The 16,966-nt window shown below is 36.7% G+C and overlaps 1 protein-coding gene across 1 annotated transcript in view; it reads left to right on the forward strand.

The window, feature by feature from the left end:
- The window catches only part of Cntnap5 (contactin associated protein family member 5), a 928,932-nt gene that overhangs the window by 210,764 nt on the left and 701,202 nt on the right, over positions 1-16,966 (forward strand). Inside the window, exon 2 of the mRNA XM_029481690.2 lies at positions 4,234-4,338. Within this exon, the coding sequence (XP_029337550.1) occupies positions 4,234-4,338 (105 nt within the window). The remainder of the gene's footprint in view (positions 1-4,233; positions 4,339-16,966) is intronic.

Consider the following 16,966-nt stretch of genomic DNA (forward strand, 5'->3'; position numbering starts at 1 on the left):
TCTGACTTTTTAAATGTGAGTACTGTGTCTTTGTCTTTTAATTACTTTGGCTAAAGGTTTGTCTATCTTGTTGACTTTTTCAAAGTAACAGCTCTTGCTTGTGATGATTCTTTGTATTGTTCTCTTTATTTCTAATAGACTGATTTCCACCCTGAGCTTGATTATTTCCTGGCTTCTACAGGTGTGTCTGATGCTTCTTCTTCTTTTTTTTCCTTGAGCCTTCAGATGTCCTTTCAGTTTATTAGTATGGGAAGTCTCAAATTTGTTTATTAGGGCACTCCATGCTATTACTTTTCATCTTAGCACTGCTTTCATCATGTCCCAGAAGTGTGGATGTGTTGTGCCCTAATTTTGATTGAATTCTAGAAAGTCTTCAGTTTTTTTATTTCTTCCTTGATCCAATAATCATTGAGTAGAGAGTTGTACAGTTTTCATGACTATGTAGGCTTTCTGCTGTTTCTGTTGTTGGAGTCCAACTTTAATCCATGGTGATCTGATAAGATGCACAGGGTTGTATCGTTCTTCTTGTATCTGTAGTGACTTGCTTTGTTACTGATTATATGGTTAATTTTGGGAATGTTCTGTGAGGTGCCAATGAGAAGGTATATTCTTTTATGTTTGGGTGAAATGTTCTATAGCTATCTGTTAGAATCATTTGAATCACAGACTGTTAGTTTTGTTATTTCTGTGTTTAGTTTCTAGTAAGATGACAAACCCATTATTGAGAGTGGGGTATTGAGGTCTCCCACTATTAATGTGTAGGATTCACTGTGTGATTTAAACTTTACTAATATTTCTTTCATAAATGTGGATGCCCTTGCATTTGGGCCATAGATGTTCAAAATTATGATGTCTTTTTACTGATTTTTCTTTCATTTTAAGTATATAAAGTGTCCTTCCCCATTTCTTTTTTTTTTTTTCAATTTTGGTGTAAAGTTTATTTTATTGCATATTGCATATTACAATGAATACTCAGCATCCTTCTTGGGTTTTTTTTTTTTTTTGCTGGACAAACCATTTTCCCGCCCTTTATGCTGAGATTATGTCTTTGTTTATTGCTGACATGTGTTTGTTGTATATAGCAGAATGATGGATTGTGTTGGAGTTTTCCTTTTAGAATCTTATGTAGGGATGGATTATTAGAAAAGTATTGTTTCAATTTGATTTTGTCATGGAATATCTTAGTTTCTCCAGCTATGATGATGGAACATTTTGCTGGGTATAGTAGTTTGGGCTGACATCTCTGGTCTCTTGGGATCTGGAAGACATCTCCTGATGTCCTGCTGGCTTTTAGAATCTGAGATGAGAAATCTGGTGTAATTCTGTTAGGCTTGTTTCATATGTTACTTCACCTTTTTTCTTGCTGCTTTTAAAATTCTTTCCATGTTCTCCACATTTAGTGTTTTGATTAGTATGTGGTGGGAGACTTTTGTTACTGAAACAGTCTGTTTGGTGTTCTGTAGACTTCTTGTGCCTGTACAGGCATCTCTTTTTTTAGATTAGGGAATTTTCTTCTATGACTTTGTTGAAAATATTTTTTAGTCCTTTGGGCTGGGAAACTTCTCCTCTTTCTATTCTGAATATTCTCTAGGTGTGGTCTCTTCATAGTGTCCAACATTTCCTAGATGTATGGTGTCATAGACATTTTATGTTTTGAATTTTCTTTGAACTATGTATTAATTTCTTTTATTGAATCTTGTACACCTGAGATCCTCTGTATTCTGTTGGTGGTGTCTAACACTCCTATCTTCAGGACTGCTTCAGTTTATGTATTTTTTTTTAATTGCTTCTATTTCCCTTTTCAGGTCTTTGACAGTTTTATTCATGTCCTTCATCTCTTTGATTGTATTTTCTATTTATCTTATTTCTCTTTTAATACCTTTACTTGTTTAAATTTAATTCCCTGTATTTCTTTAAGGAATTTATTCATGTCCTCTTTAAATGCCTCTGTTATTTTTATAAGATTGAATTTATGATCCTCTTCTCATACTTCAATTTCACTAGGCTATCCAGGGTTTGTTGTAGCAATATTGCTGTGCTCTGGTAGTGCCATATTGCCTTAGGTTTTGTTGATTGTGTTTTACCCTTTTCTGTAGGCACCTGGTTTTCTTTGGTGTTGGGTAGATAATCCTGATTGCATCAAGACTTCTCTGGAAGGTGGTAGAAGACATTGATCCTACAATAGAATTTAGGATACCTGACCCTGTTGGCTGTGCCTCAGGCAGACCCCACTCTGCAGGCTGTGTCCCAGTCAGACTCAACTTAGATGGCAAATAGATCTAACTGGGATGGGATTGGTGAATATGTTTCCAAACTGATTAGTCTTGGGGTCCCCTGAAGGCTTACAGGAGGAAGCAGGGCACTCTTGGTGTCCTTCAAGGTTCCTCCAGATATTAAAAGTAAACCCAAAGCTAGATAATAGGACTCAGAGTACGTCATGCACACACCTCTGAAGGCTGTGTGCCCGGTAGACCAATAAGGATGGCTAGTGGATCTGGCTGGGATGGGATTGATCCAGAAGAGTTCCAAGCTAGTTAGTTTTGGGTTCCCTGGAGGCTTCCACAGGAAGGGAAACTGCTCTTGGAGACACAGAAGGCTCCTCTGGACTGAAGAGCAAGCTCAGACCTAGACAATGAAGTTGAGAGGATCACAGGCAACTCACCTCTGCCGAAACACATCTCTTAACAAACAAAAGTTTAAACCTCATGTTTCTTGTGATTACCTGAAATTCAGCTTTATAGGATTTGGCTAGATAAACAATCATGATCCTATCTTAATGTTGTATTCAAATGTCAGATCAGTTCCTCCTAAGAGCCTACATTTTACCTTGAATGATGCATTTCAAATCTATTTTGAGTATCATCTGCTGGGTGTTATGGAGTCATTTTTCAATGTCCCAGAGAATCGATTGTGTACAAAATTTCTAAAATGGGAAAGGAATGTAGGCTTTGTGAGATTAGTTAAGTGTTAGATTCATAATCCTACTCTGTCCATACAACTTTACTTGAGCTCTATCATTCGATAGATTCATTGCTAAAGAGCCACAAAAACATGGACCATGTTATGGAAGATTCAGAAAAAAAGCACATTACTAAAGCTCATTGATGATTAAGTCCTCTAACATGTCTTGTGTTGCTATCACAGAATATCTGAGTAAGAGTCACATGTTGAATGGTGTTCACTGACATCTTTGGGAGGATGGGATGTCTCATATCAAGATGATAGTGTGTAGCAAGGCCAACACTGAGTCATTATGTGACCGAAGAAAAGAAGATGAAAACCTTCACTTCTAAAATACTAGACCTCCAATGACAGTAAAGCTTTTAAAGATCTGTCCTCTTGGGTGCATGGCAGTTAAATTTAAATGATAGTTTTGATGGATGTGCAAAAATGTTCAAACAAATTATATATATATATATATATATATATATATATATATCATATATATACATATATATATACATATATATGATATAATTATGAAAATCAAGCCCTTCCATATGAAATCCAATGGCTGTGGATTAATGTGAACTTGTAGGAACATATTTGTGCTGTCAAGACATGTATTTGTCCATATCTGCATTTAATTTAGTATTCTTGAATGAGCTTTAGAATGTGCCTCACTAGGGAAAACTAGAAAGTTAGCTATTGAAATTCCTATCCATCTCAAAATCGTACAATGTCTGAGACTATTATCTTTTATTTCCTATAAGTGGGCACATATGTAAGTTGAACATTTCCCACTTTCCCACCCACAAGTTGTAGTAAAAAATTCAAGATTATCCAATTTTGATAGACACATTGATTACAAATCCTTTATGAAGCTGAAGATAGAAAAATAAACAAAGCCCTGTAAGAATCTCCCTTCTCACAGACTAAACACAGACATGTTTGTGGCTTTGCTCAAATGTACAAAGTAATTGAAAGGATGGGTAGGTAGGCTTTTAATTCAAACAAGTCTTACTGAGAGTTTTTGGTTATGATATTTACTAGTGTTGTGAGCTTGAACCCCTCCATTCTTCATTTCTCCATCAATTAACAGAAGTCGTATCATGTTTGAGGGTTATGAGAAGTAACTGCGAAAACACACACTGGCAAATACCTCCCAACATTTTCCAAACCATATGTTTAAGAAAAGAGAGTTCATATTGTATAAGTTCCCTCTTTGTAAAAAAAAAAAATAAAAATCTTGCCCATTGAATCTGACCTCTCTTACTCTCATTATCTTTTCAGACAACTGTGATGACCCACTGTCCAACTTCCTCTCACTGAAGGCTTTCTCCAGTTCCTCAGATATCACTGGAAGTTCTAGTTCAGCTCAACTGAACTGGAGAATGGGTAAGTATAGTGATTAAGGCTGAAATCCAAGTGTTAGACAAAGACATTGTAAGTTCTAAGGAGAGAGGAAGTACTCTGTCTACATAGGGTTTACATCCAAAGTCGCAGTCCGGAAGGAATCTTGGTGGTTAAGTCTATAACAAAATACTTCCCAGTATGTAATAGTCAAATGTTCTGCCAACCCAAAGATCCACCAAGGAATTCTTTGTGTTGTTTTTTTTTGTTATTGTTGTTGGTTTTGTTATTGTTGTTGTTGTTGTTTGAGGTACTAACTCTATAGCCCACGGCTTCATGCATGTTAGGAATATGCTTGCTTATGGAAGCATATCACTATTCTATGAAATTCTTGGTGTAGATTTGTGTGTGTGCATGAATGTGTTTATGTATAGACATATGAGTGGATATACATGCTTACATGTATGCAATTGTATGTTGTGGGAGGGGCAGAGGACAACCTTTAATGATATTTCTTATGCAGAAGGGTGTCTCACTAGCGTTGAGCTTGAAGGTTAGGCAGGTTGATTCCTGTTTCTGCCTCACAGAGGTGGGATTACAAGCATGCACTACTCTGCCTTTTTTGTTCATTTCAACTTATTGAATTTTTTACTTATTTACTTTATAACCAACTTACTACCTCCCTCCTGGTCTCCCCCTCCCACAGTCTTTCCACCATCCTCTCTCCCTTTCTCCTCTTAGTGGGTATAGGCTCACGCACAGACATCCACAGCCAAACAGTGGATAAAGCTTGCCAAGACAATTAGTCTCATCTCTATTCAAATTGTGTGACACTATGTCAGCATTGTCTAGGAACTCCTTATCCACCTATGGAAAAACTAGGGGTCTAATTTTAGACTAGTTATCTCTCTGTTAAATAGATATTAACTGAATAAAATGTCTCTGTAATTATTAACTATATCTATTTTTTGGCTTGGTGGGGATCATTGGTACTGTACCTCAGATGAGTGTGTGTGATAGAGGAGACTTACTCCTTTTTTCTCTTAATTAGAGTCCAAACTGAGCAGACTGGATATAATCTGAAGTCATGAAGTTGGATGCAAAGACTAGAATCCCCACCTCTATTTCAATGTGCAATATATTGGCAGGACATTCCATTCACAGGGCTTCATCATTTCTTACAAAAGAGCAATATCAGGCTCTAGGGCAATTGTAATTCTGGCTCTCTCTCTTGCTCTTTCTCTGTGTCTATGTCACCCAGCCACCTATACCAGTGATATTGCTAAACACATATCCCAGATATTTGATCAAGTGAATGTACAAAGGATTTCTGGAAAGTTTTAAATTTAATCAGAGTTTCAAGCTATTAATTTAGAGCGATTAATGAATAATAATTGTTTCTGTGATGATTCATGAGGATTCCATATATATTAGGCACTGCATTAGAACCTTTACATATGATTGCTCAAAACATGTCGGAATGATTCTTACATAGAGCTAATTGTTTTAACACATGTGATAAGTGCTTTACAAACATTATGATCTGAGTCCATCAACCTTATAAAAATCCATGACTGTTAGTGTACACAGTAATCCAAGCATTCTGAGGGGGTAAATGGAATAAGGAGTACCCCTGGCCCATGCTGGCTATATAGTCTAACCAGGATCAAACGCCTTTGGACTTGGAGAGTTACATGGTCAGTTGCTCATTCTGAAGCTTCAGCTCAAAATTTATTCCAACAGCCATTACACTTCTCATGTCTCTGGGGTCACTGGGATGCACCAGGTTCCCTGGTTTTCTATTTTGTAGAAAGCACATGGGGTTCTTCTCACCTTCCATAATTACATGATCAAGTTACACAATGAGTCTCTTCCTGCATATCTGAATGACCTATGGTATGCATATTTGTTTATTATATTTCTTCACATGTATGCTCACATGCATTTGAAATCATATATGTATAAATATAAGTACATAGTGTTCTATTTCTTTAGAAAATCCTAATGAATACAGACATTAACTATTTTTATATCTACTTCAAATTTTATTATAATAGTTCCATTTCCTTCAATTTTTCAAGACTTTACACTACTTGAACAACTTTTCGGTCTTCTCACTTTCTTTCTTAATGAGATGGATGTTCCTGGATGTGACCATTTTACATTTTATGACTGCCCTGGCTTTTACTTGACCAAATATCATATTCTGACAGGGATTTATTGCTTAGCACTTTTATGCCATGTTCTTAAAAATGAAAACCTGTGTGTTTATCTTAATCCCCAACTTCTAAGAGTTCAAATCTAGTTCAGAGAAGGTAGCTACATTGAGTGAATGTGTTTGTTTATGTGTATGTATCAAAACTTGTGCTTAGATATTTAGAAGTGGCAGTGATTTTGTATTGAGTAGAGACATGAAGGAGAGAAATGAATGTAGCTAACAGCTAAATAGGCTGCTACAATTTTATACTGATATGGAAAACACTACATTAGAGGGGGTGGGGATAGAGCTCAGTTGGTTCAGTGCCTAATTATGTCTTCATCCCCAGCACTGTAAAATTTATGTATGTCCCTAAAAGCCTGTAATCAGAGCACAGAGGAGACAGTGTGAAGGATCAGACATTCTGGGTCATCTTCAGTATCCGTGTGATATCCAGGCCAGCCTGAGGTGAAGACCCAGTTGCTGAAACAACAGAAGAATGCTGAGGCTCCAGTGGCATAGTATGGTTGGTGGTTTACTGATAGCAATCTGCTACTGTACACTTGAAATCTGACAATTATGTAGAACATATATTCATACATACACACACCCAAAAGGGAGTTTGTATCAACTAACTGGATTGTGCTAAACATTTTATGAAGTTGAAATTTCTAGTTTACTTGGAGACTCAGTTTTGTCTTGTGATGTTTTTCTGGAAGTTGTCTGATGAGAAGAGGATGTGTTGTAGAAGCAGACATGTCAGAGGATGTTTTGTTAAGGCAGACTTGTGAGAGAATATTTTGCTGAGGTATACACTATAGAGAACATGCAATATTTGGAAAGAGTTTAAGTATAATCCAACAGACATTGAATTACACTCTTGTATTGGTTTGCCTTGCAATAAATTGACTGTCTTCATTGATAATTCTCTTACATTGTTTTGCCTTGAAAAACTTCATTCATCTTTGCTTGTCATGACTTAGTAAAGAAAATTCTGCCAAAGACTTTCTTAAGGTATTCTGGCTGTTTTTTACTTCCTCCATGAACTCATGCCAACGCAGCAGAGCCTTGTGGTTTCTTCTGGATCAAGCAGCTACTACTGATTCATGTTTGATGTTTGCCAATTGGACTGGACTGTTACTACTGATTCTTGTTTAATGTTTTGGACTAGATTTCTGATATGCTGACAACTAAGATTGGAAATGCCCCAAAGAACAATTTTTCAAACATGGCCACATCTCCCTTGTTCTATTAACCATTTTTCCCCTACTTTGGTCAGTGGGCTAGAGGAGGAGTTGAAGAATTTAAGAATTAAAGATTTTGAAAAATCTAAGCCTACAATTTTCCAATATGATCAGATGTCAAATAATCACACCATGGGGTTTAATATATATAATTATTTTTTTACTTATGCCTCAGAAACACCATGGAGGAAATAACAGCTAATAAGAATCATTCATGTCTATTTCTCTATACATTACTAAAGTTATGAGTATCCTGTGAACTTATATCAACACATGCACACACCTTGTGTATGGATAGAGTGAGGATGTTGGAGAATATTTATTGATGAATTTCTGGCATGGCCATGGTATAGTGCCTTGGTCTGAAGCTCTGTCAACTTGGAAATAGACATGAGGGTAATATTTTTCTGGAAGATGCAGTCCTCAATGAGGCACATGGGCTGCCTTTTCCACACTTTCTTCACATTCATTAGTCTTCTGGTGTGATATGTAGATGAATTGCTTGCACTGAAGTCTTTGTCTCTTAGTTGATTCCCAGAGGAAATCAAAGTAACACATATCCAAAATGATCTCCCAATGTTGCTCCAGTGGCAGTGAACAGCCCTTGACAACAGCTGGGATTAAATCAGACACAAAAGTTTCCCTCCTTTTCATGAGTCTCCTGTGATAAATACCTTTGCTGTTCTTTGCAAATTGGCCTTAAACAACCCTGTTCCAGAACGTTCTACAATGTGTGTATGTGTGTGTCCTTGTCTGTGTGCATAGAAGTCATTTGTCTGAAGAAGCCAGATACCATAGGATACTGTGGGATACCATACAGCTAAATTTATAGACAATGTGAGCTGCTTGATGTAGGTGCTAGGAACCTACCTTGAGTCCTCCAGAGGAGCAATAAGTGAGCCATCTTTCCAATCCTACCCTATAGGATTTTGATCTTTGTAAAAATCACATTGGGTATTTGGTGAAGTTACCACTTACTTTTCTTCCAGAACTTTGTTAGTCCTTAAAGTGACAGTACCATATGACACATAGGTTACTGTCAACTGTAGCATCTTGTCATAATATATACTCACAAGAACAGTGGGTTTCCACACTTTCATAGATCATGAGCCGATGTGGTCCATTGGGACAGTGGGAGCAGAGACCTCAAACAAGGGATTCAGAAACCTTGTAAGTACATATTGTGAAGTATCACACTGAGACTGCTTGTCAATAGGCAGATCAACTTTACTTAGGGTGAATAAAGGCTTATAAAGTTGAAGGGGACTGAGGATAGGGACATCCAGGATGTAAAATGGTCATTGGCTAGGGACTTAGGTTATCTAGAATGCCTCTTGGGGACACCATGGGGCAGCATTTCCAGCATCCCAGATGCTGGCTGAACAGGTTTTGTCATGAAAAAAATTCATCCTGTGCACTTATGGAGGCTATATAACATTCCTTAGGTAGAGACATATGTGTGGGCTTAGAATACCCCAGACAAGATCAAAGGAGAAACTCTGTTAATGAAGGGAGTTCTCCACTAAATGCCAAGCCCCAGAATGTTATCCAGTCAATGGTAGAGTCTGGCCTTAATTAGCAATTTTCCCACAAAGAAGCTTGTATATGTATCATCCAACAGTATCCCAGTCTTAAGGGTTTTTCTTCAGCCCTAATCCTGTTTCATAACATATGACAGTATTTTATAAAAGGGAGCAATTTCCCTGCTACTGTATCTTGGATGTGCAGGCACATATGAGGATAATGATATTACTCTTAGACATATGATGCAGCATTATATTCATAGAAGGGCTTTTCATGTATGAAATATATATGTGTTTATGTATGTGTATGCATATATGTTAAAGGACAACCTCACATGTCATTATTCAGACTTACCCACCTTAATATAACTACCACCACTATTACCACTACTACTAATTGTTATTATTATTGTTGTTGTTGTTAGTTATAATAGTAGAAACTATTAGATTATTGTAAAACAATTTCATATAATGATATCATATAATGATATAATTATATCATATAATGATTATTATATGATATCCTCATCATCATCATTTTGGAAACAGGGTTTCTCAATGGCCTGAAACTTCTGAAACTAAGCTTTTTCACCAGTGAGCCTCAGTGATTTACCTGTCTCCTCATTTTTAGAGCTGGGATTGCAGCTGTGCACCACTGTGTTCTGCAAGTAAATATGGGTGCTGAGGTTTGAACTCATGTGTTCTTGCTTGAAAGGCAAGTGCTGTACTGAGTCATCTTACTATGAGGCACAAGGTCTCTGTGTTTACTTATTATAGTGTTTTACACATTAAGTATATTTGTCCATAAAACAAATTTGAATATTGGATTTCAGGGCTACCACATCTGTAATAAATGAGGAAGCAACTTCTCCCTGCTAGCTGTCATCAGTCATGGAAAAGTGTTTGCTTTTCATTGGGCTTCTGTGTGATGTGTGTGGGGGGGGGGCACAGGTCATCAAAACCCATTCCTTATAAGATTTATTTTAGGAATTAAAAATGAGTCAAAAGCTGGAGGATAGCTTTTAAAGTACTTACTGTGGAAACATTAAGACTTTTGTTAAGACACGTGGCCCTATGTAAGAGCTAGGTATGGACATCTATGTCAGCAATCCCAGCACTGGAAAGGCAAAGAAAAGTTATACTTGATTGTCATTTGGCTAGTGTAGCTGAATCAATGTGCCCAGTGTTTGAGTTTGCTTTCTGTTGCCATGATAAAACACTGAAAAAAGCAACTTAGAGGAAGAGCAGTGTTTGGCTGGAACTTCCAAGTAGCTTTTATCCTTGAGGAAAATCAGGACAGAAACTCACACAGAAACATGAATGTTGAAAACATAGAGCACCATCCTTTGCTAGTTTAATCACAGGCTTCTACTTTGTTAGCATTTATGAAATCACCTGTCCAGAAATTTGTGTTGCCCACAATGGATCTTGTCCTCCCTACAACTAATAATCAAGATAACCCTGCTGGCTTATCTGAGCAATCTGTCAATTAAATAAAAGCCTAAATGGGTCTAGGCTGTGTCAAGTTGAAACTAAATGGGATATCCAGTTTCAGGGAGAGACCCTACATCTTGCCGGTTACAATATGAAGAACAATACAGGAAGACAATAAACACCAGACTCTTACTTTCACACAAATGTACACAAGTATCCAAAGCACATGTATAAAAGCACACATTTTAGCATATGCATGCACCATAAACATACAAAATAAAACAATAAAATAAGCCAATCTCTAAGTGTGTAATACTAGGTATAAAAATAGTGTATTTCCTAACTATTTGAGCTGGCCTTGTACTGTTGGAGTCTATTTTGGAATGCCTGATATACGATATCTCTGAAAAGATTTCACTCAGTAACATTGTCAGTGTATGACATTAGCCAATTCTCATTTTCATTTCTGAGCTGGAAATGAAAGTCAAGTAGAAATGGAGGGAGTTCTAACCTCCCCATGAGTTTTTCTGGTTCACACTCAAAGTCAATTCCAGGTGGCATTCAAGCTGGCTATCAGCACTGTGGCAAAGAAGGCTAAGCTGAGAGATTTAGCAAGATGGGGGGAGGGGGATTGGCACATTTTCTTTGTCTTAATTAAAGTTTCATTATAGTTCTATAAACAAGTTGTTTGTTCTTCAATAAGATTTTAGTCACTGTTGCAACCTGAGGCATAAACCTGAAGCTAGAAGAACTCAATTAAAGTATTTGGTTATATTCTCTACACTGGTTTATTCTCTGACACAAGGGAATTCAAATAGCATTCCTAGAAATTTGGAGATGTCTCAGAGAGTAAAGACACTTGCTACCAACCTGAGGACCAAAGTTCAATCCCTTTTATCTACATGATAGACGAATAGAAATAACTCCCACAATCTCTCCTCTGACCTACACATGGGCACCATGAGATATACCCACCCACTCACAAAAACATGCACACACTAATATTAATACCATAAATAATGTTTTCAAATGAAATGTGATTGATGGTTCCCAAAAAAATCGGAGAGACACTGGAGAGAATGTGAAGTTGAGTTAAGGCTCTGGTGGGTAAAGAGAAGATGAGTAGAAATGGGGGACTGCTAGTGTTTGGGGTCAAAGAGCTCTGGTGCTAGATTCTGTTTGTCTGGGATGGGATCCCCTGCTTTGTCAATTATAGTTCACATGAAGTTGGATAAGCTACCTAACTTCTCTGGCACCATGGCTGAGCACAGTTGAGAGAACCCCCTTTAACCTAACCTTGCTAGCAAATCTAGGTAATGAACCAGACCTTTATTTTTCTGTACTAACATCTAGGTTCACCACATTTTCTAAAGAAAAAAATGAAGTTACCTGTGTGAGGCAGCACATATATTGCTAAATTGGTAATTAGTTAATCCACACAAAACCCTGGTTAAATTCCCAAAATAATGTAAAACCAGGCACTGTGGAACTAACCTGTGATCCCAGAACTGTGGAGATGAAATTAGGAGAATTAAAAGTTTACCATCATCCTCAGCTGCTTAAGGAATTTGAGGCCAGCCTGAGCTACATGGGATCTGGTCTCAAAGAAAGAAAAATAATGTCAACAGTCCAGTATGCAGTTAGTGCAGCTTGTAGGGTGTTAGACTCAAACCCAGACACTGTCTTAAAATCATCCCTGGATTTATGTTCTAAAAAGTAAGGCTGAATTCTGTATGCTGAACATAGCTAAAGTGAGAGGGGGTTTTGTTGTTATTGGTGGTTTTTGTTGTTGTTGTTTGTTTATTTATTTTTTACTTTTTCATTTCCAACTGATAAGGTGGCTTAGCAGGTCAAGATATCTACTTTGAAGTCTAGTAGCCTAATATAGTTCCTGGGACTCACATGAAAGAGGAAGAAAACCAAATGTCACAAATTTTCTCTTGACCTTTACATGCATGCCTTGGCACACAAGTATCCAAGGTTGCAGAGACAGACAGAAAGACAGACAGACACATATACACACAAACACACAAACACACACTAAATAGATAGATGGATAGATGATAGATGGATGGATAGATAGATAGATAGATAGATAGATAGATAGATAGATAGATAGATGTAATGAAGTATAACATTTTCTTGAAACTTTTTCTGAAATGTTTTTAAGTGTAAACTGCACGATTGATGGAGTCCTTTATGTTTAAGAATCACAGAAATGTGAGTCAGGGCTGTGGATAACCACGACTCAGTTGACACTTTTGACTTTATGCCTCTTTGTACTTGTGTTTATGGCTATGTTGCCATTATTCAGAAATAGGTGTAGGTGAGCTCATGGTTTGTCTTAGAAAGACTATACATATCCTGTCACCCTCATCATTTTCTAAAACACATTTTCTCCTTTGCTAATAAAAAAAAATAATGTTTTGCCATGACAACCACATAAAACCTGAAGGTCTGCCTATTGGTGACAATGCAGGGGAGGGCCTGTCTTTAACAGCAGAGCAAGAAGCCTGGGCAGTCATCAACTAAGAAGTAGCCCTTCATGCTAAGAATGTAAGCTGAGCAACTGCTTGATTCTGGTTCATTTTCAGGAGGGTTAAGAAACTGATGATGGGTTTTTTTTCTGTCCATTCCTATTCTATCCTAATAAAAGGGAAATGTGATTTTCTTCAGACAGGTTTGAAGAAATTAAATCAAATTAAACTAAATACCTTAACTTAAAATTTTTAAAACTTTAATTTTACCTCTGTTTCATTGAATGTATTAATTTTTTATAAAGGGAATATACTGCTACATTTTTATGTACATGCATGGTGTGTGTGTGTGTATCTACATCTCTGTGGGGAGATCCACGTTCATGTATACAGGTGTACAATTGAGGACCAAGCCTCAATAGATTGTGTTTGGTTGTTTTTTTTTTTGTTTGTTTGTTTTTTAATTTGGATGCAGGATCTCTCATTAATCAAAGTGCTCGCTGATCCCATTAGTCCAGCTTGCCAGTTTGCATGGGAAACCACTTGGCTCTGTACTCTGTGCACTGAGATTGAAATCAGGTCAACACATCTGCCCAGGAATTACATGAGCACTGGGATCCAAACTCAGGTCTTACATAGCAAGCACTTTACTTGATGTGTAGCTATCACCCTAGAACTGCTTTCTCCTAACTTTATCTTACATATAAATATTTGTAAAAGAGAAAATTCTAAAGCATGAACAAGAAGTCTAGTTGGGGACTGTTGGCAATAAAAAGCACATGATGAAAGTTTGAAATTTTTTTTATTTCAAACTAGTGAATATCATTCATATATAATCATCATCCTCTTCCCATAATAAGTATATTATTAACTTTATATAGTTATTTGTTATACAGATATACTAAAGGAAATGCTATGTGCAAAAACAATAAGCATATAAATTAACCTGTCTTTAACTATTCAGATAAAATATCATACATCCACTTTCTGTCAAGGTTTAGTATTATTGTGGTGACAGTATTTAAAACCACTTTGAATTTTTATCTCTTAAGAACAACAAAGTTTCTAAAATGAGCAGCAAGACAGACTGGAAATGATGAATAGTTCCAGAATTAGTTTGAATTTCCTAAGAAATAAAATCTGTACCTTTTTTTGTTCTGAGGAGATAGCAGAGAGACAGGAATACTGTTTGGGACTTTTGAATGTGATAAGAAAGAAAATAGGAACAGAAAACATGTATGTCTGCAGCTGAAATCTCAGGAGACTTAAACGACTATTCCATGACTATTAATCTTCATTGATCTTGGTTGTCTCTATTATAGACCAAGAAATGCATATGTCATATGTGTTTGATCAAACCTCTCCTCTCCCTTCCAGTTCCTCTTCTAGGCCCCCTATTGCTTATCCCTTCTACCTTTACATGTTTTACCTTTTGTGTTGTTGCTGTTGTTGTATATGTGTGTATTTGTTAAATCCACTGAGCTTATTCAGTAACTTAATGTTATCTGTATGAACATGACCATAAGTCCATCTACTATGCATATATAGACTCTCAGGGGCAAATCCCTGAAGTAATCTGGTACTTCCTCCCATGGAAGCAATCAGTTGCTTCTGATGACATTCCCTGTCTATGCTGAGATTTTATCTGTCTTGAACTTATAGCTATTGTGAGTTCATAAGTGAACAGTCACACCTGGCAAATACTATTTCACCAGAGACATTAACTGCCACTAGCATTTAAGGCCATTTTATACTGTCTTCTTAGATGATGCCAGATTCAAGGAGAAAGGAAATCTTATACAACTGGCCCATTTAGAACTGGGTACTCCACATTCTCTGTTCTCTGCATGTAGAACTATTGTGAGTCTCTGTATTAATCACCATTTGCTGTTTAAAAAAAAAGCTTTTCTGGTGAGTGTTCAGAAATGTACTGATTTATATAATTTATGGGCATAATGAAAAGATTTTAGGGAGCAGTTAATTACTATGTTCACTTAGCAGAATAATAGTATTAGGCTCTCCCCTATGGCCTCTGATCAAGGCAGCCATGGGTTCCTGGACCAGTTAAGAGTAGCAGTCATAAGTTACATCTTATAGAGCAGGATTTAAAGCCTGACCTTGAGTTTTGACACAGTTAACAGAACTAGCCTTGGGTTACATCTTGTGAAACAGGACTTATGTCCTGCCTGAAAATGGTTTGCTATTCCGATGCCATTCATGCCATTACTATAGCAGTGGATATGACTTTCCAAGGCTGTGATTATTGTAGCTCACATGATTCACAGCTATTTATGACTGATGAGTACTTTTCCCCATACTGGTAGACTTTTTAGCATCTTCCACCACTGTGGATGCTAGTCCATAAAGATGAAGCTTCAAAAGCAATTCAAGTTTGATCTCTCCTTGTCTTATGATTCAAGTATATTGAGTATTCTATAATAGTGCCTTGCCTTCAAGATCTGGAAGGCAACAAAGAACAATGTCAATAGCTTTAGTTTTTTAGGAAGTACAGAATCCCACTGTACAAACTAATTAACAGTTAACGTACAGGTAATCAATGCCTAGCTCTGATCCTTTTATCTGAGAGTCTATAGTTTACTGGGGAGCATTATCTCCCATTATAGGCTAACTACGGTCAAACTCACTTTTTATATGTGTATGTGTATATTTTAAGAAGCTTCAACAGTAACAGTTTTCATATAGCGTTTTCAAAGGTTCATTATGCTTTTCTATATTCCTCTACCCTAACTTCCCATCTCCCACCCCACTGAACCCTTTCTATTCTATTATATCCAGTTCTTTTTAATACCTCCAACATTCTAGTTTTATGAGTCTGTGTGTGTGTAGGGGGGTGTATTGATGTGAGACAACTTACTAAAATTAGATCCTTCTTTCTACCATGTGGTTCTCAGGATTTAATTCAGGTGGTCTGGCTTAGGATCAAGCCTTTTTCACACTAAATCATCTCAACCTGAGATTTTCTTGGATTTAGACACATTATTTTTCTGATATAAAATAATCTCAAGGAGCTGAAATTCTTTGAACTGTGTTTCAATCCTGCTTGTCTATTTTTTAAAACTCTGCTGCTTTTTCTTCCACTGTCGCGAAATGGATGCTATTTCTTTCATAAGACATTTTGTAGAAGTAAAGCAGATTGACCACAGAAAATTCTAGTATAAAATAGCTGGATCAAAAAAAGTATTGATTCTTTTCCCCGCTGTTGATTGGTTCAGTCTTACTGGTTCATGGGAACTCATAATGGTGCAGACACCCAGCTTCTTTCCCAGGAATCATTCCAGCATCCTCTAGGTCTTGTTTATTGTATTTTTCACAGGAAAGGGAAAACAAGAGGCAAGAAAGCAATCAAAGTCTACATATAGCTTCTATTCCTGAGACCTTAGTCTTGTGATCATAGCTGTAATACTATGGAAATATAAAATACAAAAAAAAAAAAAAAAAAGAAGGAATGAAGGAAAGAAAGAAAGAAGAGAGAAAGAAAGAAAGAAAGAAAGAAAGAAAGAAAGAAAGAAAGAAAGAAAGAAAGAAAGAAAGAAACCACACACACACACACACGTGCAGACCTCATATTATAAAAAGAGTGTAGAATCAGTGTACCTACCTTACTTGTGGCCTGCTGACCACTAAGGAGAATATATTTCAGAGAAGATGATAATCATGGATCTTTCTTCCCTGTTTTGAATCTTATTTAGTTGGTGGAAATAAAATGAAGCTTATCAAATAAGAATACTAGAAACTAGCTGATGCCTGAAAACAGTCCCCATGTCTTATATATGTCAT

This window comes from Mus caroli, unplaced genomic scaffold (genome assembly GCF_978045245.1).
Source record: "Mus caroli unplaced genomic scaffold, Mus_caroli_1 scaffold_1, whole genome shotgun sequence".
Classification (NCBI taxonomy): Eukaryota; Metazoa; Chordata; class Mammalia; order Rodentia; family Muridae; genus Mus; species Mus caroli.